The sequence below is a fragment of the Enoplosus armatus genome, chromosome 4 (assembly GCF_043641665.1).
Source record: "Enoplosus armatus isolate fEnoArm2 chromosome 4, fEnoArm2.hap1, whole genome shotgun sequence".
Classification (NCBI taxonomy): domain Eukaryota; kingdom Metazoa; phylum Chordata; class Actinopteri; order Centrarchiformes; family Enoplosidae; genus Enoplosus; species Enoplosus armatus.
The window spans coordinates 25,120,216-25,141,673 of record NC_092183.1 but is presented as its reverse complement, the minus strand read 5'-3'; the positions used below and the strand labels follow the sequence as shown (position 1 = coordinate 25,141,673).

General features: G+C 47.1%; 1 protein-coding gene across 1 annotated transcript in view; it reads right to left on the bottom strand.

Moving 5' to 3' along the window:
- fbrsl1 (fibrosin-like 1) overlaps nucleotides 1-4,491 on the bottom strand; it is a 257,744-nt gene extending 253,253 nt beyond the window's left edge. Inside the window, exon 1 of the mRNA XM_070903764.1 lies at nucleotides 4,171-4,491. Within this exon, the coding sequence (XP_070759865.1) occupies nucleotides 4,171-4,476 (306 nt within the window). The 5' untranslated portion in view covers nucleotides 4,477-4,491. The remainder of the gene's footprint in view (nucleotides 1-4,170) is intronic.
- Nucleotides 4,492-21,458: the final 16,967 nt, after the last annotated feature.

Sequence of the window (21,458 nt, the reverse complement as noted above, 5' to 3'; positions counted from 1 at the left end):
CCAGTAATGAATGCAATGGGATCCGAGCTGCGGAGGTGCAAGTTCAGTTCAGTGGGAAACGAAAAAATAGAATTCCTTCCAGCGGGTGCTCGGTTTGAGGTCTTCATCAGGAGCACTTGACGAAGAAAGATGCGTACTTGCAACTGGAATGTTGCTGGCTTAGATCCATGCACCAGCTGGGAAAATATGGGTGAAGAAAGTGAAGCAGCGACTCACAGCTTCCCTAACAACTACTGTCAAGCTCCCCTGGGGCAAGGGACTTCATTTCCCTGTATTGCTTTGGTACAGCTGCTCAGTGGGCAGCAGCAGAGGATGATTAGTGAAAGTGTGTATAAAAAAAAAAAAATACAAGGAGAAAAGAGCAAAACTTCCCCCGGATAAATAAAGAGACAGATCTCATCAAGAGCTTCTATAAATGCGCAACCGAATGACCGGCCCTTTCAGCTTCCTGCCCTTGACACTGTTGTAATATCACTAAATCAACTAAACCTAAATCCCCATTAGAGTGAATTTAGAAACTCATGCTGCGGAACGAAAAACCCAAACAAATCTGTAAATTCATGTTAAAGCAGATGAACAGAAGGATTGTGGATTAGCGGAGAGGGGATTTGCCACTCCGACGTCACTCACAGAGCAAATGGAGCAAATCAAACATCTTATTAATACTGTGACAGATGGATAACTGTGTCATTTTTATTATCTGCTCACTTGTTCGATACCCACAGGGAGACTTCTGGAGGGTTTAAGCCACAGCGGGTAATTGTTTTACAGTGCTGCTGTCAGGTGAAAACCTGTTTCCATGAGGTTTACGTTGCGGCATTTGACTAATTCTTGAGTATTAATCATTCTAATATTTATTCCTACTTTTTTTTTTTTTAAGTGGTGTTTCTAAAGGAATAAGAGGAGTAGTAACTCATGATCTGAATTTTCATCCCAAGAGAGAAAACCACCCAAATTGGACATACCAGGTTTTCCTTTTTCTACTTGCAAAAGCCCACAATAGCTTTGAATCCGGACTGAATCACCCCGAGCATTTCTCTAATCACAATAAGGTGCCCGTGACAACGCAGGACGGCTGTGTTTGTACAGTCAATTTGCACAGGTAAGTAAGCCGCTTTCCTGTGAGAAACGGGGGGGGGGGGGATTCAAAGCGAATAAACACACTGTAATCAAACGCAGCCACAGCTACAAATTGCTGTCGGCTGCAATGAAACAGGTTACGGGGGCGAGCGAGACCACCGTGCGGCCTAAGCCTTCATCAAGGGAGCTTGATCCTATCAGCGCCGAGCTGGAATATCAACAGCACCGACCGACCGATTGTGTTTGGAGTCAAAGTGCTCTGGGAGAAACCCACAACCTCGGGCTCTTACCAACAGAGAGTAGCAGCTATGCACAAGTTACAGACCAAAATAGGACAATCAAATGACGTTGACGGTAACCCAAAGGTGACAGGGATTTTATGAAACATGTTTTTCCTGAAGTGCTTTGGAGAGCAGCAAAGGGCTTAGATAGAGATTAAAAGGAACGAGATAGAGTAAATATTGGTATGTTGGCCGTGTGGGCTCATTGAACCCAGGGAGGATGGGATATTGATGTTGGCAGAATGCTAATGAGGTAGTAGCCCGGCTGTTATAGGCCCTGATATAAACACAACTGTGCTGGCCATCAGTCACTTCGAAGAGGTCACCACCACCACCACCACCCGCCGAGGGTGTGTGAGCTTATCGGAGCATGACGCAATAGGTCAGAGCTATTCCCTGGCCAAACGCTGCTGTGTCCTCCTCATAATTGATGAGCAATTAGCACAGGTAGTGTAGGTCATGAGCTCCACTCAGGCATACAGTGAGTAGGTGAAAGCATGAGTCATGAGACGTTTCCAGCGGGGACACATTTCAAAGGCTGCCTTTCATTCGCAGTGATGCAACTTATTGACTGAAAGCAAATGCGATGACTGTTGTCACTTACAGTGAACAGTTCATGAGCTACATATAAAGTGAACATGCTCATTTCATTCTCCATAATCAGGGAAAATCAAGGGGCAAAGCACAAAAAAACAAACAAAAAAAAAAAAAACTGTGCACATCCCCTCATGTAATTGTACCAGATCCACCAACATCATTTAATAAGCGCAGTCCATTTGCATGCAAATCAGACCAATTACCAACAAGTAGCTGGCATGTGAGTATCATTTCACATAGAGCCCTATCATGCCTCATTTGCTTAGCCTTGAAACATAAGCTCCTGTGTGTTCATTCAACATGGATTTAGCACTTGAGTAAGAAAACTATTACTGCTCGGGAATGTGTAAAACAAACACAAAAAAAAAAAGGATAATTATTCAACTTAATTTCCCTCTCAAACGAAAAAAGAGGCAGCATGTTTATTGCGGTAAAGCACCCAAATGGGGAAGCTTTTCAGAAACGCAAACAAACAGGACGGCAGCAGGGACAGATGTGAAACCTGTGGACTGTGGGCTGACAGCGGCCGAGACACCGGCATGCTGGCAGAAGACGCTGGTGTGACATCCTCGACGTCTTTCGCGGTCAGCAGCTGTCAGAAGTGGCAGCACAAAGGGGGGGCGGAAACCCTCACAGGTACAACATCGAGGCGCAGACGCACACGTTTCATGCACATTTATTAACATGTAACGAGTTTATCTCAGGGCAGCACTGCTGAGGCCTCACTGTGGCACTAAAGTGGGGAGTTTATCCTACTTTATGATGCTGCTGTATGGCATCCTTATAGGATTTTATGAGGCGTAATATTTTGAATCCATAGTAGAGCTTCATAGTATTTTCCAGTTGTGCGTGGCGCCTGTTATCCTTCTTATGTTAATTACCGGATAACAACAGTTCTTCGTGGTTAAGGTTCGTGCGCACTTACACCTCTCCTCTTATTCCTCCGCTATCTGCTTTCACACCCACTCTCAGCACCACGACGGGCCCAGCTAACAGGAATAGCAATAATAACCACTGATGACCCGGACAGGTTCAACTCGTTAATCGCTGGGAGGTGTTGCTGAATTTGACGATAAGCTCCAAGCGAGTGACTCTTCCATTCCGTGCGCGAGGAACTGGTTTCTTTCTCGTGCAGTTATTTTGCTGCAAATCTGCAATTCAACCTGACTAAGCAGTATGTGGGAGGCAAGAGTCAATCATGGCTGATTAATACCATGGCTAAGCCTACATGGGAGGTTGTCATTGAAATGAGGTGGCCGTGGTATGATCCACGGGCTTTCAAATGAGGTCATCATCTTAAAATATACAGACCTCGGTGGGCATGTAATATGTTAGCTTTGTATATTAAAGCTATTGATGTATATTCCAACTACTGTAGTGCTACCGTTCCCAGAAAGAGCCATGGAAACCAAAAACATAAAGCAGGCCTGCCCACCTTGTCAGTCAGCCTGACGTCCCACAGGGAGCAATGTTTTACTTGTCATTTGGAACGTAATGAGATAAAAAAAAAAAAAAAAAAGGGATAAGCGGATGTCACAGGAGAACCTCCTTTCTTCCTGAAATCATTCCTCTGCCATCAGACGCAGCTCACGGTAATGACAGAGAGAGAGAGAGAGAGAGAGAGTTGTCAGCACATGGCTTGTGACAGATTAACCGAGCGATGGGCGGTTTATCAAAGAGCAAAATGTCGAGAGTGCCCTGACAACTCCCAATATAAAACAATCCAAGCCAGAGCCATTACTGACACAGCAGCACCTGTTCCCCCCCCCCCAAACCATATGCTGCCAGTGATTAACATCTCATTCACAAAGCCTTGAACTTGTAACATTCTGCAAACTGAGTTGTGGGCTGTAGTTGTTGTTGTCAAACGCGCACATGTTTCGCTCCGTGAACCAGGTACAACACAAGGGAGACATTTGTGCCACCTATGATTTACTATTGGACTCTGCCACCTGTGTGATGACACTCAAACCCAGGGTTGATCAGGGACACCTTGGGAAAGGGAGGGGGGGGGCTCTGAACCTCTGATCTAGTCTCTAATTGGCATCCTCTCCACCAATGTAGAGACAAATTAGAGTAGTCCTCACGTTGCTGGTGAGAGAGCAAGAGGAGGGGGGGGGGCTCAAGGACCCCCACTTTGAGGACCACTCCATTGATGAAGAATGCAGCACACACAAACAAACAAACAGGTAATGATCCAGTCCCTCCTTACCTCCAGACGGTCCAGGCTGATGAAGCTGGCGATAGCAAATCCATCAATGATATCCTCCTCCTGCGAGCTGGACTCCCGTCTCTTCCGCCGGGGGGGACGCGGAGCTCTGGCGGCGGCGGAGGCGGGGTGCGGCGCCTTTTTACCGGGCAGGGAGGCGGCGTCCCTCCCCGGACTGTGTCCCTCCCTGTCGGAGCAGGAGGAGTTGGGGTCGGGGCTGCGGGCGTCTCTGCTTCCTGCCTCCCGCAACCTCCGCACCCTCTCGCGCTTGGACCGGCACCTCCGAGCCTGCTTCAGTTTCCCGTCCATGTCGCCGGGGGAAGCTCGCAGTGTCAAAAAGAGATGGAAATAGAACTCCACAGTCGGTGCTGGCTGCACCGCGCAATAACAAATAACACACACACACACACTGGACCGAGAAGCGTAGGGCTGCGCTATAACGTGAAGATAGCGCCGTGTCTGTGTGTGTGTGTGTGTGTGTGTGTGTGTAAATAACAACGCAAATATAGCCTTATAACACTCAATGACCTTGAGTATAAACCTCCCCGATCTCCATTACGATACGCAAATGTTCAAGTATCCCACTCGGGCGACGGAGAGGCAGCGGAGCGACGCGGATCCACGCGTTATTTTGTCACGAATCTGCGCCGTGTCGACGCGGTATCCGTCCAGGCAGGTGCAAAACGGCGAAACAGTTCAAATCCGCGCATTACACTCGCTTTGCAACTTTTGTTGCGTCGGGGAAGAACGAGAAGCGACGCTAACGCCGAGCCTCGCCGCATGCCGCAGACGGCGCAGGGAAATCATGTCGCTGCCCGTTGTTGTTTTTTTCCACCGGCCCGATCCATGATCCGAGGCTGTCAGACGGGGACGAGCTCGGGATACTATCCGTCCGAAACGCAACGCCTGGCGAACGAGCAGACGTCTGGATCGGGGCTGTCGGATGAGCGAATAACCCCGGAGGGCTCCGCGTTGACTTTTAAACCGTATTCCTCTCTGCGCTTCGGGTGGGGGGGATGAAGGATCCCAAGTCTGAGGGCTACTTATGCGCAATATTTCCCTAAATGATCCGAGCCGTCCGATATAAGACAACCATCCAGCGTGCAAGCAAACTCCATGAGGCGACGAAGCGGTCTATTCCAGTTCAGATCAGGTTGAGTTTCCTATAAATCCACTCCAGTCCGGTCCCTGGGCTGCTCAGTTGCTCGGTGGCTCCTGGTATTTTCTATTCGCATAAGAAGGCTTTGATAAGTGTCCTTAAAGCGACAGGAGTGATTAAAATCTCCTCTCTCTCTCTCACTCTCTCTCTCTCTTTCTCTCCCCCCCACCCTCCCCACCCCTCTCATTCCCTTCATCCGAAATTAAGAGACACAGTCAAGCTTCAGAGAACCCACATAACTGACGTATTTCCGCCACCTCTGGCTTACAACTCACCATAGGACGTGTTAAAAGAAAAGAAAAAAAATAATCTCTCTCTCTCTCTCACTCACTGTTGGCCACACTTTGTCACACAAGGCACTATTTTAGTCTGTCTGTCTGCCAGAGCTGATGCCACATCATGCCTGTCCCACTGACACTGGTAGAAAGTGCAAGGCTGTGTGCACACACACACACACACACACACACACACACACACACACACCAACTCATCTATCAGGTTTTGACAACTTCTCCATTCCGACCATGTTGCTCTCTTGAGTTGAGTGCAAAGTTACATTGCATTGTCAGATGAATGTCGAGTGTGCAGTAAACATTTGAAGTGTGTGTGTGTGTGTGTGTGTGTGTTGCCACGCTCACCCTGCGTGCCCCATCTTTTTTCAACCCCGGAAGCGAGGTTGGTGTGCGTTTCCCCAATCCCCCAAGCGTGGGGACTTCCAGGGGTCCCCTCTGGGAGTTCCAGGGGGGAGCCCTCTGCAAAAGTAAAGCACAGCCTAATTTATCTCCTTTCTATGGGCCCGAAATGAAGGGCAATGCTGTTATGTAATCACTGTATTGTGTGACAGTTATTTCCAGTAATAGGTTTCACTGCCCACGACTGTATCATGGCTCCACCTACACTTCGCTTGTTCAGGCCTTCATATGCAAAGGTGTGGGGTCCACTACATGAGATTCAATTCATAATGTACACTACAGTAAGCATTTTTTTGCAATTATATCAACTGTAAATGATAAAAAAAGCCACTAACCCTGCTGCTCTTTATCTCATAACACTTTATTACAGTATATTCATTGTAACATCAATCCCACACGATAATATAAGCAATTAATATTCAAACTGATAATAGTACTGGCTACTATATAGATTGCAGGTAAAAAAAAAATTGCAAGTTGCAGAAGTCCGATGCGGCAGTGCCTCCTTCGTAAATGCCTTGTTGGTGTTTGCATGATGCTTTGCTTAACTGGAAACCTGCCCCCTCCCTCCGAGCTTTGAACCTGCCATCTTTTATGCCCGGTTTAATTCCCACTAAGATTATTATTTTTTTTAACTTTATCAGACAATAAACACGTCCCTGTCAAGCCGCGTGTAACTTAAAGGGCAGAACACACACACTGTGGCAGAACGGCAGGGCCACCTGTGTCAAGACAACCTGCACACTCGAAAGCGTGTTGCGACAATACAAATAAAAGCGACCGTTTGATGCGACCACGCGCTCATACTGTTGGCTTTGCAGTAAGAAAAGACGCCTGTGAACTACGTCGTGACTGTTTGCAGTTCTCATTAGTGAGAGTCTGAGGGGTTGGGGGGGTGGGGGTTGGGGGGGGAGAAACACTGATGATGAACAGTTAATATCTGAGGCTTACTGGTAATGATCTCATACGAAGGTGAAGGCGCGCGAGCGAGCTGAGGAGAAATTACAATATTCAGCCAGTGTGAAATATTGCATAGGAGAATCCTCAGGCTCAATATTGATCTTCACAGCACAAGAAGCGGCGAGAGTGAAATATTTAGGCAATTAGCGCGGCGGTTCAGGTGTTGGGAAATTTCTTTTATGGGCTAGAATCTTCTGCGAAACCGGAAGGCAAACGCGTCAAAATGCAAAAAAAACGGAACTGCTTTCATGCAAATGCAGCGCGCGCCGCGGGGTAAATTATCCTGAGCGCTGTAGGCGATTAAACCGGGGACTGCACTGGGTGAGTGAGTAAGATGGAAGTTTTCACGATGCACACTGCTGCATCAGGTTATCCAAATGTTACACTTGCAACCGGCTGCAGTTGGAGCTCCGTAAGTAGGAATGCCCTCATGTGCTTTTCATCCAAGCAGCAAATTTGAGGACGGCCGGCCGGCCGGCGGGGTGTATTCTACCTGCATGTGGCTTTGGAGAACAATAACCAGGTGAGTAGCACATCAATCTTTGAGCAAATGGACCTTTCGGAAGCTGGAGACGGTATCGTTTTCGCGTTACTTTAACCTCTGTAACCACTGTGAATAAACCCCTCTCTGTTTGAGCAGCTTTGCAAGAACTAATTCAGTAAGGAGATTAAAAAAAAAAAAAGGGGGGGGGGGACAGGTATGGTGAGAGGGCCGTGGAGGAGAGGGAAGAGATTACCTCTGTTTCTTCCATGCTACTATTTGCTGTGAGCTTAATCCATAGCTACAGACTCTGAGCTCCCACATCGCAGTCATTCAAACACTAGTCTCTTTGAAACGCTTAGCTCTGGCTGCGCTGGAAGCTAAAGGGAGGGAGCCTGTCACGCTTTTATGATGCTTAAGCAGCAGAATTGTTTTTCTTTGCTTCTGCCACGACGATAAGGAGTCATTTGATGTCGCCGGGGGGGGGGTCAAGGTGCTTCCTGCTTAAAAGGGTTGTTTTCCGTTGAGATGGTTCTGAGAGTGTACCGTGTGGCGTAGACATGGGATTGCGAGGTGAGGGATCTGAAGCTAGCAATAATAAAAAAAGAAATCCCTCCTCAAGTGCACACCGTATCCTTTGTAAAGAATACAGCCCCACAGAAATCAATAATCCTAGATTTCACACTAGAACATTGACAGCTGTAAGACACAAATCCCGACACTGCTGTAAAGGAAACACATTCTGCTGGGTCTCACGACACAATTTGTGCACAGTCAGTATATTAGGACCACATTCATCAATCGCGGAAGCCATCTCTCAGCTGTCTTAAGGTATGGTAATGCTTCAACTGGGTGGGCTTGCAACCCTTTGCCAGACGAGAACGTCAGTATTTGCCAACGTTTTTCAAATTCTTTCTACAATATCTGTGCATGCTGTGGTTCAGGTAAGGTTAAGAATATGGTTACATGGCTAAAACACTTTGGTTAAGGGCACGGAAAGATCATGGTTACGGTCGATAAAAAGGGCCGTGGGTTTGCTAGAGGACACAAAGTGCAGTCTCTTGCGTCTAAGTCAGACGTGCTATAAGCCCATCCACCACTCAGACATTGAATGTTGAGGATTCGTCCAATGTAGACGTAGTAGGAGGAGACCGCAGCGTAATGAGAACATCCCGTCCTCCATCACTCCTGACTCAAACTGCCCCGGACATCATTAAGTGTTAACTTTTACTGCTGCAAGAGTATGTTTGGTTTTCTGTTGGAAGGAGATTCGAGGTTCAACTTGGTCTTAACTCGGATTTATATTCACCTGTGAAATTCGGAAATTCCTACCAGCTCGCTTAAACCAACGGCTTATGGCTCTAGGGATGGCGATGTCAGTGTGTGTCAGTCGGACAGTCCGACACTTTGGTCCAAACAGAAATAGCTTAGCAGCGATTTGATGGGTTTGCACTGAATTTAGTACAGAAATTCATGGCTTTGGTAGTGCCACCAGCAGGCCTCAATTGATTGACACAAAATGTTGTGCGGACATTCGTGGTTCACAGATGATGAATCATAATGGCTTCGATGATCCCTGACCTTTTCTCTGGCGCCGCCATGAGGTTAGCACGTGTTACTCAACAACTGTCGGATGGCTTGCCATGAAAGTCGGTACAGACATTCATGTTTCCCTCAGGATGACTTCTAATCACTTTGGTGCTCCCTGTGACTTTTCATCTAGCACCACCATCAGGTCCAAATTTGAATTTGTCCAACATTTCATGACCAAACACCTGCAAAACTAATGCCGCAGCTGTACTTGATGTTTTGTGCTAATTAGCATGTGTTAGCATGCTGACACCCTAGACTGCGATGGCTAGCATGCCAATGAGCCCCTTCGCCTTCTTCTTGGGAGGACAGTCTCAAATTTGCAGTTTCCCCTGACAAATGATCCCAATGTTTTCCCGCGAAATGATTTGCCATTGTTTGTTAAACCGGCAGCAGAACGCTCATGTCTTTAATCCATCAGAAACCCTGAGCAGCAATGGCAGCCAGCTGTTTTGAATATGGAGTTGTTGGATTCTGACTGAGACGTCTCAATTTGCTGCCCTAGCTGTCACTGAGGAATTACTGTGAGGGAAAACATAAGTCCGTGGCTTTATGCCTATAGGGCTTTCGGCTGCCTCTGCGACATATCATGGAGTAATTCACTGGTTTGGTGGCAATTTGCAGGCAGACTCAACAAGAAACCCGCCTGGGGGGCCTCGAAGCAACAAGCTCTCTCTCGGGAAGCCACGGCCGGCTATAGGATTGCCTGGGCCGGGCCCTGCAAACCGCCGCATGAAAAATTTAACCTGCTCACTCCACAGATAGCGCTCACGCGTCCTCCCCGCCTGAGAGCCTCCTTACACACTACTTTCATCTCTTGCCCCTTCCTTCGCTCCCACTCTCCCGCCTCTCTTGTTTTCTCTCCCTGCATGCTATCCGTGCAGCTCGCGTTATTTAGATCTATCGCAGAGCCAGCGCTCCATATCTTCGCTTCAAAAGACGACAGCTGTTCATTTCATGTCGAACACAGACAATCATTTATAGACCGGCAGGCCTCGCATGAGCCTATCAGACATTGCAGGCGTAATGTAAACATGTGCATAGCCGCTGCCATCTAGTAGTAATGAATCACTCCACAGTAGTTTATCACTGGAAGTCAATTGGAAGTCCCCAACTTAAATGAGTGAGGTAACAACAGGGGATTAGTCAAGAAAGTGATAGCAAAGGCGGTGAGGTGTCAATAATTTAACGGAGTAGGCTGTAAATCTAAGTGCCTTTGGATATTTCATACCACTGGGGAGCAAAGTTTAATCAAACAGAAAGATTGGCCCCAGAGCTGTGTGGGTGAGAGAGCTGAATTTATTGGCAGCCCTTGAACAGGCAGTGGGGTTTTTATTACGGGCATCATTCAGGGCGAAATTAGCAATGTGACCTGCTATTTTAGTGAAATAAATTGAGTTAAGAGATTGATGTGGATAAATGTCACGTTAAATGTCATCATAAAAAAAAAAAAAAAAACGATGTTTCTTTGAATCATTGTAAGCCACTGGGTGATGCGTTCTCTTTTCCTCCGTCCCTTTTTCTCCCCCCCCCCCCCCCCCCCACACACACTCTGAGGATCCTTCAGTCAAGAATTCCCACTTTTCTTGTTTCGGCTGAGCGAAATGCCATAATGGTTTTTTATTGATCCTTGATGTCTGGTGCCCTCTCTGATGCTAAAGTAACAATGCTCGCTGCCTCTCCAAATCGCATCAGCAGATGTTGTGACAGCAGAGCTTTTCATAAAAGACCCCCGAGGGCGGTCGATACTTCCCAGGAACCACGCTTCGATTTCCGTCGGCCAGTGGAAGGATACAGTGAAGACGTCATTTGAGTTTGTAACTGTGATGACTGTGCTCACTGCACACTAGCACCTACAGTTCACCGGTATTATCCTCTCATACATTGGATTTAGTGAAGGCTCCCTTTGAGAGGGGTGGCAGCAGCTTCACCTGTGCGCGAAAGGACGAGTTCAACGTTTCGGGAAATCGTATTCCTTTGATTTCTAGGCGAGAGTTAGATGAAGAGATTGACATCCCACTCATATGTGTCTGTTAAATATGAAAGTAAGCGCCTCCTGGCTCCAGCTTCAGATTTAACGGACAGATGTGAGACATGAGGGTATCCGTCTTCTCATCGAACTCTCGCCCTCGAAAGCGAATAAGGGCATGGCCTCAAATCTGAAACTGTTTTTTCGACTACGCAGTTTTGTAGTTTTGCTCCCTCCTGAAACGACTGAGCACACAGACGAGAAACTCAAAGTCTTTTCATCAAACAAAGTTCAGTTAATTAAAGGGCTTATTTGCTAAAAGGTCAATGCATTCCTTTAAGCAAAATGGAGTGGATTATGTAAAATATTAATTTTTAAAGTACTTTGTAATGTATTTTGCATGATTTGCATGACAGGGCGCGCCAGTGATTAGACCGCGGTTTGACCTGTGGCTCAGTGGAGGAGGGAAGGCAAAAAAAAAAAAAAAAAGGTTAAATAACTCGCTCAGGGATTAGTATCAAAGTCTCACAAAAACAAAAGTTAAGGATCGTCTGTGTAACTGACGCAGCTTTTTCTTTTAATGTCTGACTCCAGTTTGCATGCATATAACTTGGTGAGTAACTCGAGGACAGGCGAAGAGCGACAGGGTGCGAGTGGTTTCTTTTTACATATGCAGCGACTCTTTTCTCTGGTGCTTTGTGAGAGACAGAAAAGCATTCCCGCCGGTCACGCTGCAATTAGCACCCGAGCCACCAAACCCCCAGAAGCTGCGGCGATCACTTGTGCCAAGTCCCCAAACAACCACCTCCCCAAACCTCCCACACACACACAAAGCCCATTCTCCCTCCTTTCAGTCCTCGCTCGGGGTTTCTCCAACACGCAGCCATGTGTTAACGCGCACTGTAACTGTTCAGTGGCAAGATTTTTCAACCTCGAAGGCCGTGTCACACAATGCCACATTAGCGGAGGTGATGTTTTCTCAGTGGCACTCGACGCGCTGACACAATGTGACAAACTGTCACGGGGGGAGGGCTTCCCCCACCCGGGACCCCTGCTTGTTAGGATGCATGGATAAGTGAGCGAGTGACACCGAGAGAGAGAGAGAGACATCTCTCAGCTTGTTTTCCACGCATATCTGCAGCTACGCAGTATAATGAGCACAATGTTAACAGAGAGGGTAAACATAGGAGGCAGCGCAAACAGGCTGACTTCAGGCGGCAGTGATGAGGGAGGGAGGGAGGGAGCTCCCCGGATGAGCCCGTGTCCATCCTCATGGAGTTCGTGTGGATGGAGAACTGCAGCCACTTACTAAAAGGACATCATGAGAAACCACGAGAGTTCATCTCTCATTTTGTTTATCACCAGCGCTGCTTCACATTTATACAGGTTTGACCATTAAGTACTACTTTTTTTTATCATAAACCTGCTCTCAGAGTAAATAAGGAATTCGACTGTACATTAACTGCCCCTTCACGTTGTATATGAGGTCAAATGTACTATAAAACTCCGGGTGAGTATGAGTATTACTTTACGAGTATGAGTTAGACACATTTAACCAATGGCACGTCAACAGTACAGCTCATTGATTTTTCCCTGTTATCTTTTCTCCACGTCGCTGACGAGGACCTTGTAAAGTGGTGGATGGATTTTTAGTTAAGGCATAAATCTCAGTCACGGAACGCACAGCATCAGCGACTGGCATCAAAGAATAATGATGTACAGAGTGCACAACAATATGCGATTGCTCTGCTCTGCGCCTTTACAAAAAACACAACCCCCGCCAAAAAAAACCCCCAGTGTTCTGTCCCTTTGAGCAGTGCTGATATGCATTATCTCAAGTGTTAATACGGCGCATACATTCAAACAGCGGCCGAGAGGCTTGCAGAATAACAAACGAGTGGGAAGAAGGGAAAATCAACGACGGGCAGATTGAAAGTTAAAAGGCTGTAAAATGAGTGCGTGTTCACATGGAGGGGGGTGGGGGAGAAAGAGAGAGAGGCAGGCTGTGAGCGGGCGTATTATACTTGGCTTCTTATAACGCTTCCCTGGCTTTCACAAGGCTCTTGATTAGCAAACAGCAGCCCCCGAGATAAAACACACTCATAGACACGGACTGGATTTGCATGTTAAGAGACTTGGAGCTTTTCATGCATGCATCTACTCCAGGCAAATGAGGGAACATGATGCTTTAGATGCTGCTCCTTCTTACAGGCAGGCTTCTGATTCTGGTTTGTGTCCTCGTGGGTGAACCTTCCCTCTTAGCAGATGTTTATTTTTAGCCACCTCTCGAACAAGTTACCCCAACAGTGACAATGTGTCTCTGTAGTTCTACAAGGTACTGGCGGTGTTTTATACTTGTGTTTCTCGTGTGACCTTGCAGGTTCACTTTGTAGTCAGTTGTGACTGGGAAGAACTGGTGCCCCTGGCATGCTTGTTACAGACATATTGCATTAATAACACTAGGAGCTTGATTACACATTCATTTGCCACGCTTAAGTGTTACTTAAATAAACATTTGCATCACTATGAATGCATTTCATAAGCTTGTAAAATCAACATTTGCACAAGCTTGTGCATTTCACACACCTATGCAGTTCCTCCGTGTCTACGCGCTCACGGGTCTCGGGCAAGCAACTGGAACAACGGGACGTCATGTACAAGGCAAACAGACACTGCGAGACACTGCGGCGCTGCAGCTGCACGCGTCACTCCGCTGCCGCAGCCTTTACGGCGTTGTGTACTCAGACAAGATGTTTACAATGAAGCAGAGGGGATGATTAAAAAGAAGATTTGCATAAACTGTGAGACACTGTGAGCGAATATATGGATAATTGGGTTTATAAATGAGAACATGCTGAGGCGAACCCGGGCCTATTACTTTCATGTGAGGAAAGCAGTCGCTTCTTGAGTTCACCCCCAGTAATGACTTGGTTAAATATAATTCATGACTCGGATCATAAGTTATTCACCGACTTGCTGATTAATTATGTAGGCCTGAAATGTAATATCTCTGATTACGTGTGACAGGAGATTTTCATCGTTGCAGACGGAGGGAGTTTCTAACAGCGGGTTTATGCTAAGAAGCTTTCTTTCGTATATTGACACTGACGCATTATAGTCAACGTGGAAAAAAGTGTTTATCCTCTTGCCTGATTGTATAACACTGAAGGATTTTCTTCTGCAATACTATGCATCCATCCATTAAAAATCATTACTTTAAGGTCACCGCTTAATCCCTCTAAAATACAGGGGGATCCGGTCCGCAGAAGCTAAGCTGATTTTGCTCTCCTAAGAGTAAATGCCACTTCTTTTCAAACGATTGAATCTCATTTTTGAATAGAGGTGAATTTAAAGCCCTGGAGCAGAGTAAAGTCACTCCGTAATGATAGCAAATACGGGGAAGGGTACGGTCGGAACCTTTCATCCATTTTTTTCGGGCTTGTTTAACTTTTCCTACGCGCCGCGCTAAATCCATTTTCCACACGAATTTTGAGGAGCCTGAGCTCCAGATCGGTGCGGACAGCTAGTGAAATATGTATCGGCTGAGCGGTGGGCAACCTGCTGAAGTGGCAATGTACCTCCGGTCGAAGAGGGCGAGTGAGTGAATGAATGATAGATCTTACGGGGGGGAATCGGAACCTCGACTTCTGTGAGCCTTTCAGCAAAAGGCGGTTGTGGCACTTCTCTACACGGAAACAAAACAAATATTCAAGGAGCGCAATATAATCGCACAATATCCCGCTGACAGCCATGACGGTGTCTTCATGAACCTGAATCTCTCAAGGAAGTCTGCAAGAAGAAAGAATCCCCTTTTGTTCCTGTGTGGTCTACCTCCATGCTACTGTGGCACAGCAGTGTGTCAACTGCAGCGGGCACATCTGATACTAATACACTAATGCTGAAAACGGCGTTCCCTGAACCGAACCAGGCGTCCAACTTGTGTTAGCCAAAATCAAACTAGGTGTGTGTGTGTGTTCCCCTAAATCCGAGTAGCAGTGTGCCTCTCCCTGCTGCTGTTTATGTGAGCCACTGTCTCTGCGGTGCCGTCTCCCCAGCTGATCTGTAGTTAATCTCTCGGCGGTCTCCGGTGGGAGGAAGTGATGAAGGGAGGAAGAGAAAGACGGTAGAAGCAGAGTTACTCTCTGCCGCAGCCCCGATGAGCTTCCCTAAGCTAAGGCTCCCCAGGGAGTGCTCATGTGTCCAAAAACCCGAGCAAAAAAAACCTCATCGACTCAAGCGATTATGGTTATGGTGTGTGTTTACGCGAGCGGGCTCGTGTTCGGTGTTTACTTACGGACTGAAATTTACTCGAAGCTTTTTGATATTTCAGTCTCGATATCCAGCAGACTTCCCACGGAGCTGCAGGGAGCTACTGGGTTTCATTAAACCGGACTGATTTAAAGCATCAGCAGTAAAATCTACAAAATGTAAGGAATTGCAGCCTGTTGCCACATCCATGTTTTAGTTTCCTTGAGGCTTAAAGTTGAGAGCCTCTTTCCTTTAGCGAACATGTTTTTCGTGATTAAAGATGACTGAGACAGAAAAATCAATAACGGGTCAGCCTTCAGTGAGTGTGTTTCATGGAGGGATGGCTCATTTCTCTCTTTTCAGATACAGAAAAGACCCGCCGTTTCTCTGGTGGCGCGTTCCGTCAAACAAAGAAATCCTCAAAGGGGAGGTCAACAAGCGGAGTCCAACGGATTGAGGACGCGGCTCTGTTTCTGGCGGCGCCCCGCACCTGGTGGGGGCTTTCCAGGTGGCCACCAGGCCGACAGCGCTGGGCGGTTCTGCTCGCTGATCTCCTCTCTCCTGAGACGCAGTTCAACCTCCAAGCTCAAGAGAGCCGCCACGGAGAAGAAGAAGTCGTTTTCTCCACTTTCTTCTGCGTTTTCTCCCCCTCAAAAGAAGCCCCCCGCCCCCCCGTGTGTCTGCGACGCAGCGAGCGAGACGAAGATCAAACTTTTATCCGAGCGAAAACAGGTAGACACGCGTTCGTGGAGAGAGCAAATGCTTTTCACGCACGCTGTCCCAGCAATGCATACTTTTCTCCTCCCGCTGTGCCTGAAGGAGTTCTCACAATTTGTACAAGATGAGAGGCAGAGAGAAATCTGACAGAGAGAGAGAGAGAGAGAGAGAGAGGCTGGTGTGTTCTCCACCTTGCTTCACTTCTCCCTGGCAGCCAGAGGCTTCTCCAAAGCTTTTAGTTAAAAAAAAAAACAAGCGGCTGTGTGATGGATCAAACAGCAGCGGCAGCCACTTCCCAGCCTACCCAGCAGACTACTGGCTTTGATATTTCAGTCACTATCAGTCTCTGCGTTGTGTCTGTTTTATACCCTGTCGGGTAAATGAATCTTGTCCTCCTCTACCTCCATCAGCCGTCCCCCTGTGTCTGCCTGCAATTTGTTCCCGGCTTCCCTCTCCCGGGATTGACTCGCAGCGTTCCGCGCTTTGGTCCTGGCTTAAGGTGAACGATGCATTTGCCGCCGTGATTGCTGCCAGCCCTGTGGGCGGGAGGCGAGATTGGCTTTCAGTCACTTCACGCGGAGTCTTGTCTGAATCTGAGGAAGTGGAGGCATGTCGCCGGACCCGCTCGGCTCCTTCCCACTCGCTTTCCCATCGGGTCGAGCCTGTTGTGACGTGCACTAGCTTGCATTGCTCTGTGTTGAGGAGGCGCTACGTGGCTTTTTGATTTTCATTCTCAGGTCAAGGGCCTCAGTCTCTTGCCAATCAAGGCCTTCTTTGTCGTCTTGTATTTTGAGATCAACAGAAGAGACATTTGATTGGCAGGAGCCAACTGGAGTAGAGTGCCCGCAGAAAAAGAAAACAGGCATTTTTCCCACCTCTGTGTTTGTTTTGGTCGGGTGCTCATATTTTCATTGGATAGGCAGGTGGCGCAGTGGTGGAAGTCAGATACCTGGTGCGGAATTCAGTGTACAATGCTCGTCTTGATCTTGTCGTCAAGTGGGACATGTCGACTGCAGCTCAGCAGTGCGTTTGTAAGCCTAAGCAAAACTAACCCAAATGAATGTAACGACACACGCTTAGCCATTGCATTGTTTTCTTTTTCCAAACATTGAGTGAATTTCTGTTTTGTTTTACTATAAAACTCCAGAGCAATGTTGCCCCTCAGCAATACCGACCAAAATACTACTACCATTGTGCCTGGTCTAATGTAACACCTCACCGTATGCTGGAGCCGCAGCTCAGCTTCAAACTGTGCAGAAATTTTCCCCATAACACCCCGATTTTAGCTTCTCTGGACCGGTTGCCAGTTTCTCTCAGAGTCCATTTTAACCTCTTACTAACTACATACAAGGCTTTACACGGCCAGGTGCTGGATCACACCAGTGAGCTTTCAACTCCCTACTGTCCCGACAGACCAAAGTAGCGCCAGGCCAGAGTCCTGGTTAAAATCAAGCTGTTGCTGTACTTGTACCTCGGCTTTGGAACAGTCTTCTGTCTAGTATTCAGTCTGCTGGCAGCATATTTAAATCCTCAAAAAAACACATTTTTATAGGGTCCGCTCCCTGACTAGCTAATAGACATCTCGTTGATTCGTCTGTCGGACTGTTTGTATGTGGTTGTTTCGTTCTTCTATTGATTTTGCTCCTTTCATTTTGTTGTTCTTCCGGTGCCATAAATCTTGATGAGCGCTCTTGATTTCCAGAGGTCTGATTGTGGATTTCAGATACCTGCATGTTCGAGAGACACGTGCGTGCTCTGTGGCTATATAGGATTGTGTGTAAGCATTTTCTTTAAAAAAAAAGCATCTTTCAAACCCTATATTTACCCACTATTTACCCAGGGATTTTAGACATGCTGAGCAGGCAGCAGCTATATTACGTGCATACATCTTTATCTGCAATACCCTGGCCTTATACACTCACTGACTTACACACCTGGGAGCTGTCACCTCAGATCCCCTTGTGTTGTTAGGTGAGGGCTGTTTTTGTGCAGCTTTGTTTAACCTACATTGAGCGAGGCTCTGCAACTGTACTGCCACAGCTGGAGGGGGGGGGGTCCATTCCAACTGAGACCTATTTTAATCATGGGACGCTGTATGACCTCTGGATGAATGTGCCTGACAAACAGCGTGCAATTAAAGTCATTTGTTTCCATGCACTGATATTTATGCAGGTTTAGATACTCAAGACTTGTCCCATATATTCATTTGCTTTGTTTGTAAATCACAAAGACACTGGGGGCTGGCTCCTTGCTCCTGTAATGAAGCAATTTATTGTTTCATCCTTTGCATCCCATTTGTTTCCTTTGCCAGGCATCTATTTTAAGAGTAGCGTATTGGCTTGTTCCTAGAGGACGTAAAGGCATGACTCGCATGTCATGAGTAATTGATTGTTTCCATACAAATGGCTCTATGATTAAATATTGAACTGCGCAGGGATATTGAAAGGGAGTAATCATAGCCCTGACGTCCCTGACAGGAGACAAGTGGTATCAATGTCACGGGGACTGACGAATCAGATGTGATTCATGCGGCACAAGTGGCATGCTGAATAGGCAATAACCGGGAGCTTGTATAAACCTAATTACATGAAACGTCACCCCATCAATGATGCCCTATCTCATATATAGATTAGCTACGAGGTAACAATTGGAGAGTAATGACCCGCTGAAATTTGCCTTGTATTGTCAGAACCTCTTGCTCTCTACGTTGCTCGCGCTCTCGAGCGCTCTCTTTTAGTCAGGAGGCACATTTGCACTCAGGGTCGGCCTTTCCACGACCTGCATTTCCAAAGAGCTAAATGAGACTCTTGCTGTGGCCCCTGCCATCCTATTGATCCCCCTCCCTAGCACTCCAAGTGGAGTTTATGCACTAAATTTAGTTTAGTGCTAAGGGCCCTCATTAATAATAGATCCATCAGTAGGGGGTGGAGGGACCATCCCTGATTGATTTCAAAGAGAGCGAGAGTGGGTGAGGGGAAAGAGACAGAGGAAGAGAGAGAGAGAGAGAGACAAGAGAGGAGACCAGGTTTATCCGCGTGAATCAAATCTCCTCAGTAGTCTGAGTCAGCTGTCCTGAAGGCCTCATCCTACAGTAGGTGTGAGTTCCACACACACACACACACACACACACACACACACATATATATACATATCAGGAGTGCCATCATCCATCAGCTTTTTCATCTATGGATTCCAGCCTTGGGTACTTCACTCTGAAAAATTTGGGAGAATAGGACGAGAGAGGAACACAAAAATGCAGCACAGTGTGATGAATAGCGAGCCGTGGCCTGTGAAATGCCGCATGAGCAACAGGGTTATGTAATGCTGCACGCAAACACACCATGTTTGAGTCTCCGCTTTGCTAACAGATGGGACGCAGCTCCAGTCATTAAACAGGCATATTTTCATCCCACAGCAGTCACATGGCTACAACAAACCTGTTGACCATCAGTCACAAACGGGCAAGACATGATGGTACGATGGCAGAACATCCCATCAAGGAAAATGGGGAAAATGGGAAAATATGCCTGCATGGTATGAAAATGTATGCATGACAAATGGTAATAGAGGGGAATTATATGTGACAGATGGTTGCCCTCTGTGTTAAATAAATACATACATTTCTATCCGCACAGAAAACGTCTAGGAATGCGCACGTGTTTTTGTGAGAAGCTATGCTAAGCTCGGCTGATGTCAGATAAAAGGTCAAGAGCACAGCTTCCTGCACAGTATTGGCACAGGCTGATATACATAGCGGAGTTTTGATAGCTAGTTTGATGCCCACTTACACACTACAGACATTAACCAAATCCAGCCAGAGATGTGAACCAAATCCTCCAGCCTGATGAGAGGGTTTAGGTGGGGCAGCTCGTTGTCAGAGGGGATCTCATTTGGATTGGATCTGGCCGCCTCGCCACGGGGGTGCAGCTGTAATGACAGGCCTTTCAGCAGCCGCACAACCGCACTGAGCACGGCTCATCACAGACAGCAGCCCTACAGGGGAATTATGTGAAGCGACCTGGCACCACAGCACTAGATTTTCCAGCAGACTGCCTCTTGGGTTGTGTTGACAGTGAGTAAGCCTTGAATTTACTCTGCCAGTCAATAAATCCCCCCTCTCACCAAACCAATGGGAATAGATGGATCACTGGAGGTGCTCTTTTCTTCCCATATGTTGCACTTGTTTTATGCAGCTGTGGTTAGTGCGATGTGTGTGTGTGTGTGCGCTTAAGATAGATGCAAGCATTTTAAATGCATAGAACACAGGCATGCATGCAGCCTTCAGCTTCAGCACACACGTAGATAATGTACATACACTCAGATCCACACAGAAATATACATATAGCAAAGTTTTGTGCACATGGTGCTTACAGAGAGTGCCGCATCTCTGGTTTGGTATTTGTGTTTTAAATCAGGCACCCCTTTGATTCCCCATGAAACCTCAGCCCTCACAAAGGCGTCCATGGTGACATGTTTATACGCCCGTGTGTGTATGTGTGTGAGAAAGCTCTTGGATCAAAGTGTCAAACCAATCCCCAGAGTAGCGCAGCAGGAGGCGAGGAGGTGTTTGTGCTTCCTAATCAGCCTCCTGCGCAAAAAAAAAGCCACTGGCTTTGTCTCACGTCCCCTCTGCTTGTGGAGATAATATGACACATACAGTTGTGCCGGTTTAATTCCTAATAATGGGCTGACTTGTCAGGATTATTAATCAAAAGGGACTCCCGGAAAGCCGAGGCTTCTGTGGGCCTTGTGGGGAGTCGCGCATTCAAGAGGCGCATATCTGATTAAAATACTGCCGGCATCATGAGCCAGCCGGGGCCCCCGAGATCACATAGTTAAGCAATTAGGCCTGCGCGCGAGCACTCCGAAGTAATCCAGCTGTTCTGTCTTTGAGTGTGACAGGCATCAGCACAGCCAGCCCTTGACCTCACAGATCTGAAACAGCTTGCTTACCCGCCATTTACCAACATATCATGCCGCCTACTGCAGCTCCCCTTTGAAAGGAGGTGGACTGGGTAAGAGAGCAGAGATTAGTAGAGTGAAGAATTTCGCTGATGTGTGTGTAATATTAACCTCAAAATATATTTTCTGAGGAGTTAGCATAGCATAATGGCAGCAAAATGTGTCCAATTAATAGTCTATGTGTGTGTGTGTGTGTGTCTCAGGAGACGAGTTCTTGCAGGGCTGAAGACAGCATTGCTTCTTTACTGTTAATGTACCATTAACTCTATAACAACATCTTATTATGTTGGGTTATAGATAATACAATACACAATATTAAACTGGCCAGTTAAAAAAAGATAACTACCCTCCTTCATTCCAGACTCCCTACAAAGTACACTCACGTTGAATGACTCGACAGCCCCTGATCTGCAACGCCAACGTCGAGTGCCACTTGAGGAAAGAGGGTGTTGTTCATATACAGCGAATGGGAAAAGTACGGATATGGAGATGCGTTCGCCTGAGGCACCGGAG